This window comes from Haemaphysalis longicornis, unplaced genomic scaffold (genome assembly GCF_048455015.1).
Source record: "Haemaphysalis longicornis isolate Haplotype H1 unplaced genomic scaffold, Haemaphysalis longicornis Haplotype H1 scaffold_1, whole genome shotgun sequence".
Lineage (NCBI taxonomy): Eukaryota > Metazoa > Arthropoda > Arachnida > Ixodida > Ixodidae > Haemaphysalis > Haemaphysalis longicornis.
The window spans coordinates 257719386-257738217 of NW_027526203.1; the positions used below are offsets into that span (position 1 = coordinate 257719386).

Here is an 18832-nt window from a genome sequence, read left to right on the forward strand (position 1 = left end):
GAAGAGAAAACAAAAGTTTGTTTTATTCGAAAGATTAGGTGTTTCATAGTACCCCAAGCGCTTTCCCGGAAGCAAATGATGCTTTATTCACTGAGAAATAAGGCAATTTAAGCCAAAATTTTAAATCTCCCGCTAAAATTGAACATTCCGTGACGTGTACAATGGCGTCATAGAGCCGGTCCATGAAACAGATACTTAGTATGTCGACTCCATATAGCACCCACACGCGGGAGTCGGTCGAGACGGCGGCCATTTTAAAAATACTAGTAAAACCTAGTGCACCCGCAGCCCTAGTCATGGAATCGCCTGATCCGGAGAACAAAACTCTCGCCGAGGAGCTCGGGCTTGCATTTAACAACCTCACACCACTAAAACGCTCAATGCTTCTAAGTGCGCGAGCGGCAAGAGTTGTGGGATGCGCGGTGGACGGGAAAGCGACCATTCCGCGATAGCCACAACAGACGAACGCCCAGCCGTCGGCACCGCTGCCTCGTCAGCCCCGTCGCGACGGACGAATATAGACTGGTACGTATGTGCCGTATTTTGATTACGGTTAATAATAGTTCAATTTCAGTAGCAGTATCACTTATGCCAGTTGGCCGGTGTCGTGTATGGAAAGCCGTTCGCGCGAGCTCTCTGCTCCGACCAGAAAGATACGAGCGTCAATGCGCGCTGTGTACGGCATTTTTTCCCCCATGGTCAGAGCGCTTACGGCGATTTGACGAAGTCGGCGACGAGCGCCAGCATGTCCCAGGAGTGAGCTAACGTAAGCGTCCCTGCCGTAATCACTTCGTTGGAAATTAAGCGAGCACACTCGTACTTCCTTTAGCTCCCTGTCTTCTCCGTTTCCAAAGTTCACAAAACGTAGCCACTTGCTTCGCCGCGGTTCGTCGTTTGGCAGCACATGAAAGGAGATCTCTTCACCGGCGGGGATGTCGCACTCCCTCGACGATTTGCCCGCACTACATCCATGGGCATTTCAAAACGTAGCAACGAAATTTCATTGTAAAGTACTCGAAGAAACTGAAGTTTTCAGTGGTTGTAAACTGGAAACGAGCTCCTAACAGTAGCAGCAAGCCAACACCATTCCGAAACTGCGACGACTGTCACTATCTCGTCGCTGCTTGCTGTTCCTTACTCCCCTCGTTTCTATTTTTACCTTTGCTGGTTGGCGATATGACGGCAAACCTCCTGTGAAGGGATTACGATACCAAGCAAGGTCACGGCTGTGCGTGCTGGAACGGTTCGTTGGCCCCGAAGAGCCTCGAACCCGAAAATTCGTCTGCGCGACGGCGAGATGTCGAGCTCGGCCGGCCCGCTAGTTTCGTACGCATTGGCGCACACGCTTGCAAGTTATTTCGGACCTTCAACCGTTAACTCCACCGTTCTTTATCACAAAAAGAATGTGCAGTATGTTTCACGGGCATTTAGCTCGCTATGCAAACTGTAAGCCCTGCCTAACATGCGTTTGCTTTTGCCGCCCTCCGCCAATCGCAGAGCATTCCCAAGTGACATCACAGGTTCTGTTGCGGAAAATGAGCTGGTGGTTCGCATGGTCATTTCCTTTTTTCCTAATTATGTAGCTTATTTGAGCGAAGTTTGCGTTATAAGTGGTGTCGTTATGGTTATAACGAGGCAATCTTTCGAATGAACCAAACTTGTGTTTTCTCTTCATGGCTCCTTTAAAGCTGTCGTACGCTCTGGTTCTTTAGCACTAACGGATATCTCTGCGCCCCGATTCCAGACATATCTGCTGACATTAAATGAATTCGAAGACCGGCTTGTCGTAGCAGGACTTGCGTCGGGAGTTCGTACCATTCTAAAAAAAAAATCTGTCACCTCGACTTCGCTGGCCATCCACCCTTACGGAGGGAAATGGCGCAGGAGTTTTTGGACCCCAGCCAAACCTCAAAATATAACCAGCAAAGGCCTGCGTTTCTTTTGAGCGAGAGCGTAATTGCACCCATTCTGAAAAATTCGCTTCCCGTGTGTTTGAGGACTCAATCAAGTGCCGTGGAAAAATAAATATGCCGGTGTTTCAAGTCACCGACACGCGTCAGCGGCAGCCAAGAAATATTTATGTTGCTAGGCAACGTCTTCGTGTCGATGGGTGAAGCTTCTAAGTTTCCTCTTGGTGTGACGAAGGGTTAATGACCCGTAATGTCCGTAAATGTTAAGCTATGAAAATTATACCTAACCGCAACAACAGAACTCCGTACCCTTATCTACTAAACAATAGTTCTCTGGACGCTGTTAATACGTGCAAATACTTTGGTATTTTCTTAAGCAATAACCTTTCGTGGCAAACGCATGTTAATTACATAACCAATAACGCGAAACCGCATGCTCGCGGCTTTCTGCACCGTAACCCCTGTTTCGTTAAAACTACTGTACAAAAGCTTCGTAAGGTTGAATCCATTCAGAGCCGTGCTGCTCTGGTACAGCTAGCACATCTTCAATTAAAATGAATCTATGCCTTCTGAACTTTCAGTAATAAAAAAATAGCTCGCTTGTGCATTTTCACAAAATTTATTTTACTAACCCCGACATCACGAGCGACCGTTTTTTGTTCCTCGCGCATTGATCAGGAACTCAAGGTTGAAGTGCCACCTTGCCGAACAAACTTGTTTCAATTCCTTCGTGCCGAAGACCGTGTCAGAAGACCGTGTTATCGCCCATTGTCGGACGTTCCGTGCCATCGTTTTACTCGACTAGCTTAAAATAACGCTTAATGAGCAAAAATAAATGACCGTAAAGGGTGCATCGGCATCTGTTTTTCTATTCTTTATTATGATATCCGGTTGATAGCTGATATCCGGCTACACAAACTGTCACTAACGACTTGTCATTGGTATGCAGTTGTCATCTTCCCAAGTCAGAGAGACCATTGTCTTCACGGCGTCTGCTATTTTGACGTTAGATCAAATGCCCCCTTTTTGTGGTCGTTAGTGTCTTTATTCCTGGCTGTTGATAGTGGATTTAACGGCGGCTGTTGATAACCTAAGCAGGCCGGCGACACCTACGCATACTGAATTTACCGAACAAAGGCAGCAATGAGGGCGAAATCTTTTCTGCGAAAAATGACGCGCCACTCCACCATGACGTGTAAAACGGAGCTACTACTCGGATGGCAAACACCAGAGCAACGCGTCCATGCTGACCTTTGTGTATCGGTTGCAGAAATATATATCTATAAAAGTTGAGGACATCTACATCAGTTCTTAAGATATTATGCGCTATAGCCTTACTTCGTCTTCGACGCAGCATTTTGTAGCGATGTCGCTGCATTCACCATGCATCTACGCTTGAACCACTGAAGCTCAGCTGAGGGACAGAGACGAGCATCAGCGGCTTTATATGCACCCTGAACTGTAGAGTCCGCTGAGAGCGCACCACTTCTAATAAATCTACCTGCAGTGCACGCTAACACTTTTAAAAGGAGTTGCATCTTCTTGACCATCACCAAGTGCGTCACGCGCCTTTCTGACGTTTTGAAAGGCCCCCACTAAAGTGTGCCCCGCACCACCATGATATGTGAAACGATGCTTACGCTCACGCAGCAACCATAACCCTTTGCGACACGGCGTGCACAGTTGTACACGCTACTTTTAAGACCATTTCTGTGAGTTACAATCGTCGTCATCCCCACTTGAACTGCTCAGCCAGCATTCGCATTTCCCGCTCTACTGCGGGAAGTGCGAATGCTGGCTGAGCGGTTCAAGTGCGGTTCAAGAACACCTACTGATCGATTAAGAACACCTACTTGACAACGCAGATTCTCGGCGCGTCAAGTAGATGTTCTTGGTTTTACGTTTTCTATCTAGTTAAAACGTTTATTAAATCAAAACTCCGGCTTTTACCTTAAAGCCTTTTACCTTAGAGCACTGACACGAAAATTTTATGCTACACTTTTATTGCTTTTATCGATGCTTAATGGCCTGGCGAACCTGAAACAGCACTTCAAATACTTCGGCGCGCGATAGTTAATTACATTGAACGGCCTGAAAATCGTTTGTTCCAAATTCCCGCGCTTTCATCCCGAACGGCGCATATGACACTGCAGACTCCCTGCCTGACCTCACCGCTTTGTGCGGACGTCACCGGCGCCCGCTTGAGAGGGTGTTGCGCCCGGTCGCCGCTCGTGGGGCCGCGTGCATGAAGTGACGTCCCGAGCTTTTGACGAGCGCTGCCGCGTCACTTCTTTTGGCTCTCCCTGGATGATGTCACGCTGATGTCCATTTGCTGAGTGCCGCTCCGCGTGCTGCTCCATCGGCGCGATAAATGAGATCCAATTAAACTATGTTCTTCGCGTCGCAGGCCGCTCATATTTCACCCAGGGTATTCTGTTGAGTGAAGGAAGCGAACTGTGCGATAATATTAACGCCGAAAATTGGTGTCAGTGCTCCTTTAATATATAAGGGCTACATATCACAATAATGTGTGTACGTTTTCTATTGTAGCAATTGTTAGGAAACGGGGGTCACGTTTACGATAACGTGTTTGCGATTAGGACACGACCTAATTTAATAGCTACTGATGAGATATATAGAATTGTTTATGGTTGCTAAGTGAAATTTTTGTTATCAAAAACATACACAGACAGTTTCAAATTTTTCTGACGGCTACATCTTAATGCGTGTCGACGTGTGCATGCACCGCTGCTCACAAAAAGAGAAAAAGAACACTCATTTGCGCGAGCACCAACGCAGGAAGAACTAATTTCGCTGCGTTGGATTCCAGGCCACGGTGGCCGCTTTTCTGATGGAGGCGAAAAGCGGTAATGCCCCTGTGTTAGAGATTCCGTCGCTCGTTAAAGATCCCCAGGTCGTCAAAATTAATCCGGAGCCCTCCACTACGGCATGCCTCGTCGCCTGTGTAGGGTCGGTGCGTTAGACCTCATAGTCCAATCAATCAATCAATCAATCAATCAATCAATCAATCAATCAATCAATCAATCAATCGATCGATCGATAAATCAATCAATCAATCAATCAATCAAAATTAATCCGGAGCCTTCCACTACGGCATGCCTTGTCGCCTGTGTAGGGTCGGTGCGTTAAACCTCATAGTCCGATCGAATGATTGATTGATTGATTGATTGATTGATTGATTGATTGATTGATTGATTGATTGATTGATTGATTGATTGGACTATGAGGTTTAACGCACCGACCCTACACAGGCGACGAGGCATGCCGTAGTGGAGGGCTCCGGATTAATTTTGACGACCTGGGGATCTTTAACGTGCGCCGAAATCTCGTTCACACGGGCGTTTTAAATGCAGAGCATTTCTTTAACTTACGATGTCACCCGTTCTAGTTGTCCACCGTAGTCCGCACCCCTCCCCCTACACTATATAAAAAAAAATAATACTTACCGGCGCCTGGTTTCAATCCCACGACCCTGCGGGCGGAGCGCAAGGTACACGGTCCAAGGTACAAGGAGCGCAAGGTACAAGGTACAAGGTATCAATCAATCAATCAATCAATCAATCAATAAATCGATCAATCAATCAATCAATCAATCAATCAATCAATCAATCAATCAATCAATCAATCAATCAATCAATCAAATTTCGCTGCCCCGGTGCGGCGCATGTGAAAGGAAATATTCCCCCTTTCTTCTCCAAAGTATTATTATGTAGGCGGGCGCTCGCTTTTGGCCTCTGCCTTGGTCGTTTTTGGTTGGCGATGATGCCGTCTTTCCGCGGACGCTTGATTAGTAGTATACGGCTTTTAGTAGTGTACGGCTTATATGGCAGCTGAGGGCGGCTAGCGCTCAAGGAAAATTACTCAATGTGCCTAGTAATGCTCTTGTGTTAATTTTTTTGTGGTGGCACATGTTCATAGAATTTCGCAGGGCAGTGCGCGTGTCCTCAAATTTTTGGCACTCCCCTGAGTGAGTAATGACCACTAAAGTAAAACCATAACTGTGAGATCAGGCATCGAGGTCATCGTTTACGAAATTCCACTTTCATAAGGGAAGCACTACGCACTGGTCGGTGCCTGAATTATCGCTTGCGTGAACATGTAAGCAGTGTGGAAGGGAGGCTCACAGACCACTTGGCGTTTCATTGTCAGCATTGAGACTACTTACTTCTAAAATTGGAACTTCTAAAAGTGCACGCTTGCGGACAGAAGTGTGAGCCAGAGCACGCGAGAAATCATCGATGCAACCTGGTGGTTCTGCGATCAGGCAAAGAATAAATCTCTGTGGTACCCTGCGTCGATCACCGCCTACGAAGTAATGTATTTAAGCTAAGCACGTGCGAGTGCATTGCGACAACGTCCGACGAATTAAGTTCATAGATTTTTTATTTGTTTGGTTTTCATAAGTGCGCAAAGTTTGTATTAATGGTACGCCTTCACTTGTGAGTCAGCGCAGGAGCGCTGAAGGGCAGGAGCGAATGCCCTTTTTTGTGTGCGCTGTGGTGAGTTTGCGTGAACCAGCTAGCCCAAACTTTAGCCTTACACAGTGATAAAGCGTGATATCTCGGGATCTTCGTTGCCACTTGCACATTGCGAAGACTGCAATGTTTAAACATAATTTAGAGAAGCTAGTACGTAATCGCGCTGTTTATCGAGAGTGTTCATTGGTTTGATGTTCGTGGGGCTACGGCGCAGGTTTACCTCCGCAATGCTGAAAACTAACTTGTGAAACGAACTGCCAACTTCATGCATGAAAGTTCTGAGTGTCCATATTTAGATATTCATTGCTGCAACAGGTAAAAAAAAAGGAACGCCACCCACAGCTAAATCCTCTCCGGGGGCGGTTAAGGGGCAATGAAGACAAACTACAAATTTCTTCTTTAGAATAACGCTGACAGAGCATTTAACGTAAGCTTCGCTCATATAAGCTATATACTGACGGTCACAGAGAATAGGCATGGATTCGCCAACTAATTTCCCGCACTGAACTTGTGACGTATCATGGGCAGCTCGTTTGCGATTGACTGAGGCCGACAAAATTTAACGCAAACTAAACAGAGGTAATGAGCTTGCAGAACGATATATTTAAGCTTAAATTTAGTGCATATTTCTTTTGTAGCAGTAAGAATGCTGGGGTAAACAATGAAAGTTACGCGAACGAACACGTAAACATGTAGTCTCTATGCCGGCTGACGCTGCCGTTGGGCCCATTGGGTTTGTCATACACGACACTGAATAACAGACATAAGCGACACTGCCGCTTACATGACCCTGTCTGTCGATTAACACCCAATATTTCACGACACGATTATTATCCGTAATAAAAATGCGGCAGGTATACTAGTCCCGTCAGAAGCAGAAGGCGAACAAACGTCCTTGAGCAGCATCGCTGCGCCGTCTATAGGCAGGTGGACGGCAATTTAAATGAGCGTTTTGCTAGCAGAGACAGCCTCAGTCAACATACTAACTTTCCTTTTATAGGTACCTGCCCATATGACGTCCCGAGACATACAGTGCAAACGGAGAATTTAAATTTTGGTTTAATTTGGTTAATTTCTTACAGCACAGTTTGCTGTCATACAAGCGTTGAGGGTAGTATGAAACACAAAATCTTTTGAATAAAACATTTTATTTTGTCCTCGTATTTCCTTAATTCTGACCATACCGTATTTCCCACACGCAGACCCCGGCTTCCTGGAGGACCACGAACTTCGGGGGACGGCGGCGATCGTCGCCTTTTCCATCATAGAGTCTACTGTATGGGGAAAACTCAAAGCCCAGCAGGCAGCAAAAATGTGCTGCACACTCATGGGGGTACGTCGTGTGTCCGCGTGCCGTACTGGGAAACCTGGCACGCGCGTCGCCAAGCTTCGGTTGGAGTAAACTGTGGCGATAGTTCATTGGAGGCTTAGTGAGTGCCTGGAGTCCTTCTTCAGACGGTCGCAAAAACTTACCAGAATTCTTAACGATGCTTGCTCCGGAAACACCCTCAGGTGCTCCTCTTATTTGAGGCTTAGTTGGTTGAGGCGGACACTTCGCCCTCTTTATGAGGCAACTTGTTTTGCGTGATGCTAGCTGATAACCGACAGTTAGCTAATTTATGCTTGATACTAAAAATGAACAAATCAATCTAGTAACAAAATGCGTTACGCAATACTAAGGCCTGATGCATTTCTTTTTTTTTTCTTAAGTTTTCGCCGCGCAGATGAAGCGAAGCCAAAATTATAGAGAGAAGCGGAAACTATTCTGAACAGGCGCCGTTGAGCTGCTTGATGTAGTTACAATATTGTAATTTCAAATTTGCGAAACAGACCCAACAAATGAATGAAAGAGAACCGGTCTAAAGCGTAAATTTTAGGAGTTAACCTCCAGTAAAAATACAATAGAACCTCGTGAACGTATAGCACAAATCTGGGCGTTTTTTGCTTACGTACACTGCTTACTGAAGCTATTTTTAAACCAAGCAGGTAGCTGCAAAATATGATTGTGATTTGTGTTCTTGTCTTAAAGCTTATTTAGACGGATTCGGGTGTGTGCTTTTATCAACCAAGGAGCAAGGCACATTATCTTGTAACATTTCCTTCACTCAGTTTCGTATGCTCAGATTCTTTCTAGGATAGGCGGTGTGGGTGTTCGTATACTGGCTTACTTGCTTGGGAGTAGTGGCCTTTTTTAGTAATACCTTTTTGCGCTCGGTTTTTTATATCATCTATGCTGGCAAATATCTTTCGGTCATGTTCCTTTTCATTGATATAACACCTTGCGCCGCCATTTCCTTGAATACTGTACTAAGAAAGAATGGTATATATTTAGAGCGTACAAGCAAAGCTGGCCGTAAACAGCCAGCATGGTTGTGGTGTCTTTGTGCCTGGTGCTTGCACAGTGGCTGAGCATCATACTTGTAGCTAGCCAGGCGTTTTATTTTGGGCGCTAGTTTCATGCACTCATACGGGCGTGCGTTTGTCTGTCCGAGTACCTTTAGCTTGTATCGGTTCCCAGCCGCATTAAATCAATGACATTCCTCTGAAATGATCACTGCTGATAGTGAGTTTATTTGCCCGCCAAGTTTAATGTCACTGGGTTTTGTTTTTGGACACGGAAAAACAACTACTGGTGTCCGTGTACGCGAGAGGGAGTCAAATGCGCCCCGGAAATGTTCTCGACTGTCATCCCTGCGATTTTACCCTGGCGCTCTGTTCGGCAGATGGAAAGCAGGCCGGTGCTCCTCGACTGCCTGCTCTCCTCCTGCGCCGAGTGGCACCACCGCAGGCACGTCTGGCTTCCCCTGCGAATCTGTGATCGAGGTGCCAAGCCCGACGAAGAGGCCGCAGCGGGAGCTGCAGCGTGGAGGGCGTTCGTGGAATTCCTGGCCGAGCTCCTGGTGGCCATCACCGGTGAAGGAAGGAGCGGCAGGACGTATCCGCACCCTTCAGCCTGTTACCTGGCCATCTTACTGTTCGACTCTTTCGAGGTCATCGCTCGCTTTCCGGCCAGAGACGTCGGGACCGAGGCGAGCAATCTTCTTCTCATAGGCCACTGCGATAGCTGCCGTGCTGCCCTCGGGGGAAGCCTGTGCGCGGGCATACTTGTCACAAAAAATGGTGGTGCATTTGCCATTTGCACACGTTGCTCAACATTTCGGCGTACCAAAGCAGGCAGGCAGCCCACAAATTTTTTTAAATGTGTTGCAGTCGACATTTTCAATCCACATTTTAGAGGTTTTGCACTGAACAGGATATGGCAACTACCTCCCCTACCCCCAGGGCTGCTGTCGTTATACCTGCGTGGGAGGAGAGTAGGGTTAGCGAAAGTTTCACCCGGGCCATGAGGCGCACCGTGAGGAGCTGCGGGTTACTCCCCATTCTTCTTCTTTCCTTGACCCCATCCTGGGCTTGGTAAAGTTTTTTCTACTCTACTCTACTCTATTCTAAGGCCAACTTGAGAGCTTCAATTTACGTGCGCCGAATCTCGGCGCACGGATATTTCATCTTTTCGGTGTAATTAAAAAAAAAGGTGTACTGACGATTACTATGCTCCCTAATGCGAAATTTGTGCGCAGCGCGAACTGCAGTTTTCTCAGTTCCGGCTCATAGCTGCTGCGTCTCAGGAAGGCAAACGCACGGCGAGGCGCGCTATTCTGCCTATTCGCCGCGAGATCGACATGTAGGGGGCGGCAGCGTCGCGTTGCTAGTGTGGATCCTCCGATGAGCGGCCCGGAATAATGCGGGTGTAGGAACAAATGGTCCCGGAACAAATGGCCCCGGAACTTATGGTCCCGGAACAAATGGTCCCGGAACAAATGGTCCCAACTCGAAAGTAGGAACAAATGGTCCCGGAACTTATGGCCCCGGAACAAATGGTCCCAGGCACCTGTTCATGCAAAATGATTCTATAAAACTCCACGTGGGTTCCGTTTAAATTTGTTTTATTTTGCTGGGGTGCAGTTTCTAATTTCTTAGGTTTATTTATTTTTGTTTGCTTTTTTTTAGATTTCGTTAAACCGGTTAGCTCAATTTGGACGATTAGAACGATTAAACGCGGTATTTCTGCCAACCACGCATTTTTGTGAAAGTACAGGGCATTCATTACACGATTGGCCCGTTTTCGGAATTTTTTATGCGTATTTTATCCGGCCTTTTTATTTTAGTAGTCGCATTTTTTATACGTTCAAGACGAACATTCTTATTTATTACTGCCCTCTCTCTTTCGGTATTTGATTTTTGTAATATTTTCCTTTTTTCGGTTTTCCACGTTTTGATTGTTTGTGAGTCCTGCCGTGTTCCAGGAAGCCGCACGTGTCGCGAGACGCCGCTAGTAAGCGATGGGGGTGACAGGCACAGTGTCGAGACATGCGGACGTCTGGTCTGATAGCAAGCATCAGCTCAGCCGTGGGTCAAGCCAGGCTGTCGCAACGGTCAGCACTGTTAAGTTCGTGCTTCTCATTTAATTAATGAAAGCCGCCGGTGGCTCATGCATTGGCGTCGCCTCCGCTTCTAGCTGTACGCTCAGTTCCTTTCATGCAACCGCAAAGACACGAAGTTTGGGGTCGCGGAGTGCATGCTTTGTGCTCTTTCCTCTTTTGTGTGGTAAAAGACTGCTGAGCCCTAGTTCCTCTGTTGGTATGCGGTCGTTCGGTGACGAGCTGACGGGAAGCGAAAGGGTGCCGTCTCTAGTTTTTGACGATTTGCGAAGCCGGCGTCGGCGCCGTTCATTGATGGTCATTCGCCTTAGGAATTCGCCTCGGGTTGAAGGAGCTCTTCTCGGTAGTCCGGCGGGCGGCGGCGTCACTTAGTCTGGGAACGGATTAGCCACGACTCCCTCCCGCGCGCGCGGCGACAAAGGCAGGGCGGGAAGACGACGACACCGTAAGGTGTTAGCCGCGCGAAGACCGCTCTAAACGTTCGGCTTTGGCTATTGAGGAGATGCCGCCCGCCAGCAAGGTATTGCCTATTTTCGGAGAAAAACGATTTTCTAAACTGCAAGCTGTAAAATTATCAAGGTGCAAAATCTTGATTAGTGTTGCTTCGCGTGATTCGAACTGCAGATATCGAAGCATTCCAGGTGGTGAGCACAGTAACTCAGCTTAGCCAACCCAATAAACCCTCATCGAGTAAAGTTCCCTTTTGAAATAGCGACAAAACGGCGACCGTAATGCACCAGTACAGCTCTATGTTGACTGGCGGTCAACAGTACCGTCCCACTCACATTTTGGATACTTTACATAACCTAAATAATACCGTCACTGTAAATAGGCTCAACGCACTGGATGAAGTCAGACTCACTTCTCAAGCATTAACAAAATTTTATATTCTTGCAAGACCCGCCGCGGTGGCTCAGTGGCTATCCTGAGCACGAGGTCGCGGGTTCGATTCCCGGCCGCGGCGGCCGCTTTTCTGATGGAGGCGAAAAGCAAAAACGCCCGTGTGTACGAGATTTCGGCGCACGATAAAGATCCCCAGGTGGTCAAAATTAATCCGGAGCCCTCCACTACGGCGCTCCTCATCGTCTGCGTTGCGTCGGCGCGTTAAACCCTACAATCAATCAATCAATCAATATATTCTTGCAAGTATTGCACGTCAGCCATGTTAATTTAAACAGTTGTGTTGCTCCACTTCATAAGAAAACTGCACTCACGAAGAAAATTACGGTAGCCCGTTATTGTATTCACTTTAAACGCCGGCCGAGGGCGGCCCAGTACACGCAGATTTTTTATTGGTTTGCCTGGCACTCGGAATAACAAAAAAGTACGAACAAAGCAAGCACGGGAGATCGCACACGTGCGACAAAAAACGTTTGTATACAGCATTGAGCTCAAGCAAATTCAGCATTAGCAAATATACTGTGTACGAACAGATGCGAAATACAGTGTGCACAGATACAAGCACAAATATAAATACATTGACCCCCCTCCTTCCCTCATGCAGGCGCTAAGGCGTAGTAGTGGTGGGACCATTTCTTCCTACTTTGAAGTTGGGACCATTTGTTCCGGGACCATTAGTTCCGGGACCATTAGTTCCGGGACCATAAGTTCCGGGGCCATTTGTTCCGGGACCATTTATTCCGCGACCGGGAATAATGCACACTGTGGGCGCGCTTCGTGCCTGTTTCGCGCCGTCTGTGCGCACGAAAGGCGCAATCCAGAGTGGTATACCGTAGTTAGATTGATTGATTGATTGTAGGTTTAACGCGCCGACGCAACGCAGGTGATGAGGCGCGCCGTAGTGGAGGGCTCCGGATTAATTTTGACCAGCAGGAGGGTTGCAAGCTGGGCTAGTTGGAAATTTTACATTCTTGGATAAAACCAGCGCTAATTCAGACGAAGACGAAGAAAGTATGCCACAAGGACAGCCGCTGGCCCAGCGGCTGTCCAACTAGCCCAGCTTGCAACCCTCCTGCAGTTCATTTCAGTTACATCGGGCTCTTTTCAGTGTTTAAACTTTCAAGCTACTAATCCAGCAACGTTGGCCCAGCGGCTGTCCTTGTGGGATACTTTCTTCGTCTTCGTCTGAATTAGCGCTGGTTTTATCCAAGAATATTAATTTTGACCACCTGGGGATCTTTAACGTGCGCCGAAATCTCGTACACACGGGCGTTTTTGCTTTTCGCCTCTATGAAAAAAGCGGCCGCCGCGGCCATGAATCGAACCCACGACCTCGTGCTCAGCAGTGCAACGCCTTAGCCACTGAGCCACCGCGTCGGGTACTGTAGTTCGGTTCCTCAACGTTCAGTGTATAGCATGGAATCGGCAATAAGTTTTCATTAGTACGCCAAAAAAGCGGCGTCCCGTCGGGAATCTCAGAACGGCCGCAATAATGGCAATGAACTTGTACGCCGTGGCTCGTAGCAAGCTCGATCTTTCCAGACTATTGCTTTGAGCCTTCAATAAAAGCATACATAGAAACAAATCATGAAGCCTCGATCTCTGGAATTCAGTTTACAACAGCAATTTCAATCGCTTTCACTGGTAGCGTGCTACCCGCGGCTTCGGCCAGGTAGCACGAATTTTCTCGGGCCCGGGCCGGGCTCGGGCTTTCGGGCCGGCCCGGGCCCGTGCACGGCACTAGTGCAAGGGCTGTTCGACCCGTACGGGTGAGAGAGACACAGAAGGGGGAGGTGACTGACTCGCTGGGCTCGGAGTAGTTCTGCGAGCGTGTTGTGAAGGCTGAGCTGAAATGTTCGAATAGGGAGTAAAGGCAGGCAGGCCGAGGACGATTTTGTAAGATTTCTGAATGAGTGCGTCGAGTTTGGAATGTTATTTGAGTATTGGCTGGATATGTGAACATTTTTTTGTCTAAATCCTTCACTTTGACAGACAAATTGCACCTCACTTTTACCGGGATCGAAATGAGGTTTTCAGGTATACCGGCACACATAAAGTTAAAAAGAAATGAGTGCAAACATAAATTTGGCCCCAAACAATTTTCTTGACATGAAGTATTCATGAATAATTCGCCATGAATAAAAATCGCAGCAATTATAGACAAGGTACTGCTTCTAAGAATGTGCATGGCGATTGGTGTTTCCCGATATTTCTTTCCTTTCAATTTGCTTATTTCGATGATCTCACGGTGTCTTCCATTAAAAGTTACGAAATGAGCGCCTTCACAGCTTGTGTCTCAGTCCTAAACTAGAAAGCAGCTGCTGTTTGCTTCAAACCCTGTGCTTCAGAAGTATAGTATGGACACGACAATTTCATGCATGCAGATGGAGTTCCTGCAGTTCGTGCTTGAAAGAGCGGGAGCTGCTGCCCACGGATTGGTCCCAATCAACTGGAACGAACTTGTATCTATTCTGCAACTCACCTGCGCCGGTTACCCGGCAGAAGTTGAGCCGGTCCTGCAGTGGCTCCGGCATTTTCGAGACTCCTGAAAGGGCTGCTAAACAATTGTAAGCATGTTCCGCCATTTGTGTCTGGAATAGTTGATACAACGGAGTAAAAATATGTTTTCCCGGAAACAAGCTTCTGACAGCCCATTTAAAAGTGGATTATAATGAAGTCTGAACTTCGGTGAAGTATTCCGGCGTTCCCTAGTTATTTTATACAAAAAAAGCATTGCCTTTGGCTTACCAACCAACAAGCTGAATGAAACAAGTTTGCAAACTGCTCTGCCATATTTGCATCCCGAGCATAAGTAATGCATCCCGAGAGTTAAGTTGGTGTATGTCATTGATGTATGTTACCTTGTTGTGGTGTAAGTTTTGCGAGTAGGGTACGTCCTTCCTGTGTCCCGAGCCGCTTTGCAACGCGACGGCAGTGTGCATTGTTCGCCTCCCACCGCTTTCACTCGGACGGGGGCTGCTTGAGAGGAAAATTGCCCGGGAGTTGTGCCCGGCGCCTAAAGCCGGCGGCGGCGGCGGCGGCGGCGCAATGCTTTGCTGTTTCCCTCACTGTTGTTGTTGTCGGCTGAGGACGGTACCGGGGGCACGGGGCGGCGAGACACACCGAGTGCTTCCGTCGTTAGCGGGACGAGACGTCGCCGTGTTGATCTATGCTCGACGCCGTTTGACAGCGGACGCGGCGCGCGTTTGTGGCGGATGATCTAAGGAGCCGGCCTTGTCTAGCAGTACTTAGCCTCAGTAAGCCAGGCGCCGGCGATGGCGTCGCGGTAACGTTCAGTGGCTGTCAGGGCGTTGACTCTTCCTTTCCCGTGAGAACGTCTTTCCTCCACCACGGCCGGGCTAGAGAGCGAGCGGCGCGCGCTTTCATGACAGCGCGCGCCGCTCCCTCTCTAGCCCGGCCGTGCCTCCACCTAAAGGGGCAGTAGGGTGAGGAAGTGAGGGGATTCAGGCAGGACCAATGGCGAGGATGAATAGTCGGGGCGAATGGAGAGTACCTGTGTTCTTGGCTGTGATTGGGCAGCATATGAAGTTGTGATTTGTGTATGCTGTGTTTGATGTTGATCGGGGGATTCTGGGGGAGACGGCGGTGGGACGGCACGAAGGACGGTTGTGTTGGTGCACGCCGGGGTGAACGCCGTCGTCTCACGCACTGTTTACATCCCTGACTCTCCGTACATTAAAGTCTACTGCCACTGGAATAGGCTTCGTTGTCTTCGACTGCACCACCGGTTCTCGGATCATCGAGGGGGCGCCAATTCAAGAACAACGGAATTACCAACAGTCCGTCTATCCACTTTTAACTCCGAGCATAAGTAATTCTGGCGCGTGGCCAGGAGTGTTGATTCAAACGAGATTTTAAATGGCTGACACTAGTCCTCTCCGCTGAAATTCAAGTTTCGTCCTGTGGATTCACCTCTCCTTTCCAAAAGCTCTAAAAAACTCCAAACAATTTATCGTCGTTATACGCATATTTCAGTTGGTTAAGAAATTAGCCTTAACTTCTTGGGTAGAAAACGTCGTGTCAGCTCTTTCGGCCAGCGTCGTAGTAGGCAAAGCCAATTAGAAATTAGCCTTAACTTCTTGGGTAGAAAACGTCGTGTCAGCTCTTTCGGCCAGCGTCGTAGTAGGCAAAGCCAATTAACATACACTTTCACGTATCCATCATCACCCAAGTATAATTCAAAAAATAATATCAATTGAAAAACACGTGTGTGGCGCAGAAATATTTCCACTTCGAGAAAAATTCGCTCTCCCCTGTGGTCGAGGGTTGAAAAATGACATTGAGAGAAAAGCACATACGGTGTGATTCTGTTACACGCGGAGAGGTTCGTACAGTCTGCATAACAAGAGCCCTGGTGGACTCGTACGCAGTTTGCCCATGCGGAGCGTGTGACCTGAGCCGTGCAGTGACATGACCACACGAGCAGAACGACGCCGAGGAACCGAATTTCTTTCGATGCCGATCTAGCACCGATCTAAAGCTTGCTTCAGAGCACTACTTTCTTGGCCTCTGTCCGACGTCCTTCGTTTCGAGCACAGGGCTTCTCCCTTCCAGCTCGCTTTGGTCGCCAGTGCGATCGTCGTCCGGTCTAGACTGCGATTTTGTTCCCTCACGCAGATTGCCAGCATTGTTGTCTGACCCTTGTAAACTCTGCCGAAGAGACGAACACTGGTGTGTGTTACCCTTCTCGCACCCACATGCGCGGTAGTGTCACGGGAAACACGTTTGGCTTTGTTTTTGTTATACCATTTTTATATTACCAGCGAAGCTGTTTAGCAAATCGTTAGTTTGGTGTCCACAGTTAAAAATACCAAAAAAATCCAGGGCGTACGTGAGCTCGTACCTCGCGGTGACCGCCCGGCAGTTCAAAAACCAAGAAAATGCCGAGCGCTCGTGTGGGCGTGCCTCGCGGCGACCGCCCGGCGTCCTCGGCGCACGTTTGCCAAGCGAAGCATACCCACTTATGGAGATTGGCCAAAAAAAAAAAAAAAAAAACTCCAGCTTTCGCCGTATTCGCGGCAACACTTGCTCGGAACGAGGACACGTCATAGCGTACTCCCCTCCAAGGTGATGTCTAATGATTATCACTTCCGAAAAAAAAAAAAAATGAAGGAAGCTCACACACTAACGCGTAAGACTTGAAGGTAGCGAAGCTGCACGCAACCTTCACGACCATCACGACGGTTTCAGTCCACGATTGCTGCCGATTTGCTGCTTCTTCGCTGCCGCAACGACCTTTACTGCATCATTGTTGCTGTAAGTGCGAGATTCCTTCATTTTTCTGGAAGCGTTAATCATTGGACATCCCCTTGGAGGGGCGTACGCTATGACGTGTCTTTCTCGTTCCGAGCAGGGTTGCCACGATTACGGCGAACGCGGAAGATTTTTTTTCCAATATTGGCCAAGCTCAGGTATGCTTGGCATGACAAGCGTGCGTCGGGGACGCTGGGCGGTCACCGCGAGGCACACATGCACTAGCGCTCGGCATTTCCTTGGTTTTTTTAACTACCGGGCGGTCGCAGCCAGGCAGGCGCTCACGTGCGGGCGCTCGGTATTTTCTTCGTATTAGTAACTGAGACCAGAAAAAATTGCGATTTGCTAAACAGCTTCGCCGCTAAAATGAAGGAAGCTCACACTTATAGCAACAATGATGGAGTAAAGGTTGCGCGCTTAGTTTGCATCGAGGCTGTACTTTCCTTTTTTTCCTCTCTCTTTTTCCTTCAACTTTCACTATTTCTTTCATGACCAGTTTTTCTTCTCTCTAGTCTTTCATCCCCTCTCCCCCCTCCCCCCGCACTGGGTTGTATGCAGGTGAGCCCCCAGATAGGCTCAATAATATCCCCAGTGCATTTACTTCCCTTTTCCATACCGAATTACTTAGTAGTAGTAGTATGGAGTAAAGGTCGTTGCGGCAGCGGAGAAGCAAATCGGCTGCAATCTTGGACGTAAACCGTCGTGATGGTCGTGAACGTTGCGTACAGCTTCGCTTCCTTTAGGTCTTACGCGTTAGTGTGAGCTTCCTTCATTTTTTTTTTTGCTTGCAGTTCAGATTTTTAACTTGCCTTTGAGCTTCTAGCTTTTTTTTTTTTTTTGTCTTCTAGTCTGTAACTTCATTTTTTTTTATCTTCTCGTTATTATTAAGTTGTACTACAAGTACTAGAACTAATATTTTTGCTTTTGTTTAAGATTTTCACTTGTCCTTCCAAGTTCTAGCGATTCTTTGAGGGTTCCTTGCCCATTCAGCTATTATTTATCCTTTAAAGTTTAGCTTTCTTGTTGTGAACTTGTACTTTACTCTCTACAACCATTTACATTTAGCTTTTATACCTTTTAGCTTGTCATTTTGATTTTCATATCTTCGGATTGTCGCTTGTAATTTAGTCTTTGACTTCACCTTTCTTTTGTATCCTCGCGTTAGCTTGTCTCTCATAATGTAATAGTGCAACTCGGGTGTTGATAATTAACATGGATATTGGCGTCCCTGAGTTTAACTTGCCGTTAGATTTCCACCTTGTGTGTGTGTTTTTTTTTTTTAAGTTTATTTTGCATATTTGACGTGGTCTTTTCAGCGTTTGCCTCATCTTGCAGGTCTATTTTTCTGCACGGGTACGAGCCAAGCAGTGCGAGAACCATGGGAAAGTGGAAAAGTAGTTCCGGCCTTTCAACGTCGCAGCATAATCATCATTTTTTTCTTCATTGTTTTCCAACGGAAATATTGCGCACTTTCAAATAGTAATAAACTTCTACTTGTCCTCCATAACTGCCACTTTTGTTGTGGGCAATATTTAATGTTTCGCGTCGCAGGTTTTTAAAATGGTGAGCGTGACGGAGACACAACGTCACTGTTGGGGGCGCAGGGGGTGAACTGTTTTTAGCACCTGTGACAAGTGTGTGGCGCCCCCCATCCCTGATATTCGTTGGCCGCTAAGTTCAGTGGCCCCACCAGGCTCGGTGGGCAACCTTGTGTGTGGCCGGGCAATAAACACCTCCGAGCACAGCTGCTCGGGGGTCAGTCACCGTCACCACCAGCACGCTGCATGTCGTCTCTCGGCTGGAGGGTACC

The 18832-nt window shown here is 47.7% G+C and overlaps 1 protein-coding gene across 6 annotated transcripts in view; it reads left to right on the top strand.

Annotated features, from left to right (window-relative positions):
- The window catches only part of LOC144169429 (uncharacterized), a 55110-nt gene extending 36602 nt beyond the window's left edge, over positions 1-18508 (top strand). For 3 of the 6 annotated variants that reach the window (XM_077698581.1, XM_077698616.1, XM_077698625.1), the window contains 4 exons: positions 7612-7801; positions 9133-9438; positions 14133-14315; positions 18358-18508. In XM_077698581.1, the coding sequence (XP_077554707.1) occupies positions 7612-7801; positions 9133-9438; positions 14133-14315; positions 18358-18502 (824 nt within the window). In that variant the 3' untranslated portion in view covers positions 18503-18508. Of the gene's footprint in view, positions 1-7611; positions 7802-9132; positions 9439-14132; positions 14316-18338 lie in introns of all 6 variants that reach the window. The other 3 variants (XM_077698589.1, XM_077698607.1, XM_077698597.1) reach the window with 3 other exon arrangements.
- The last annotated feature ends 324 nt before the right edge of the window (positions 18509-18832 follow it).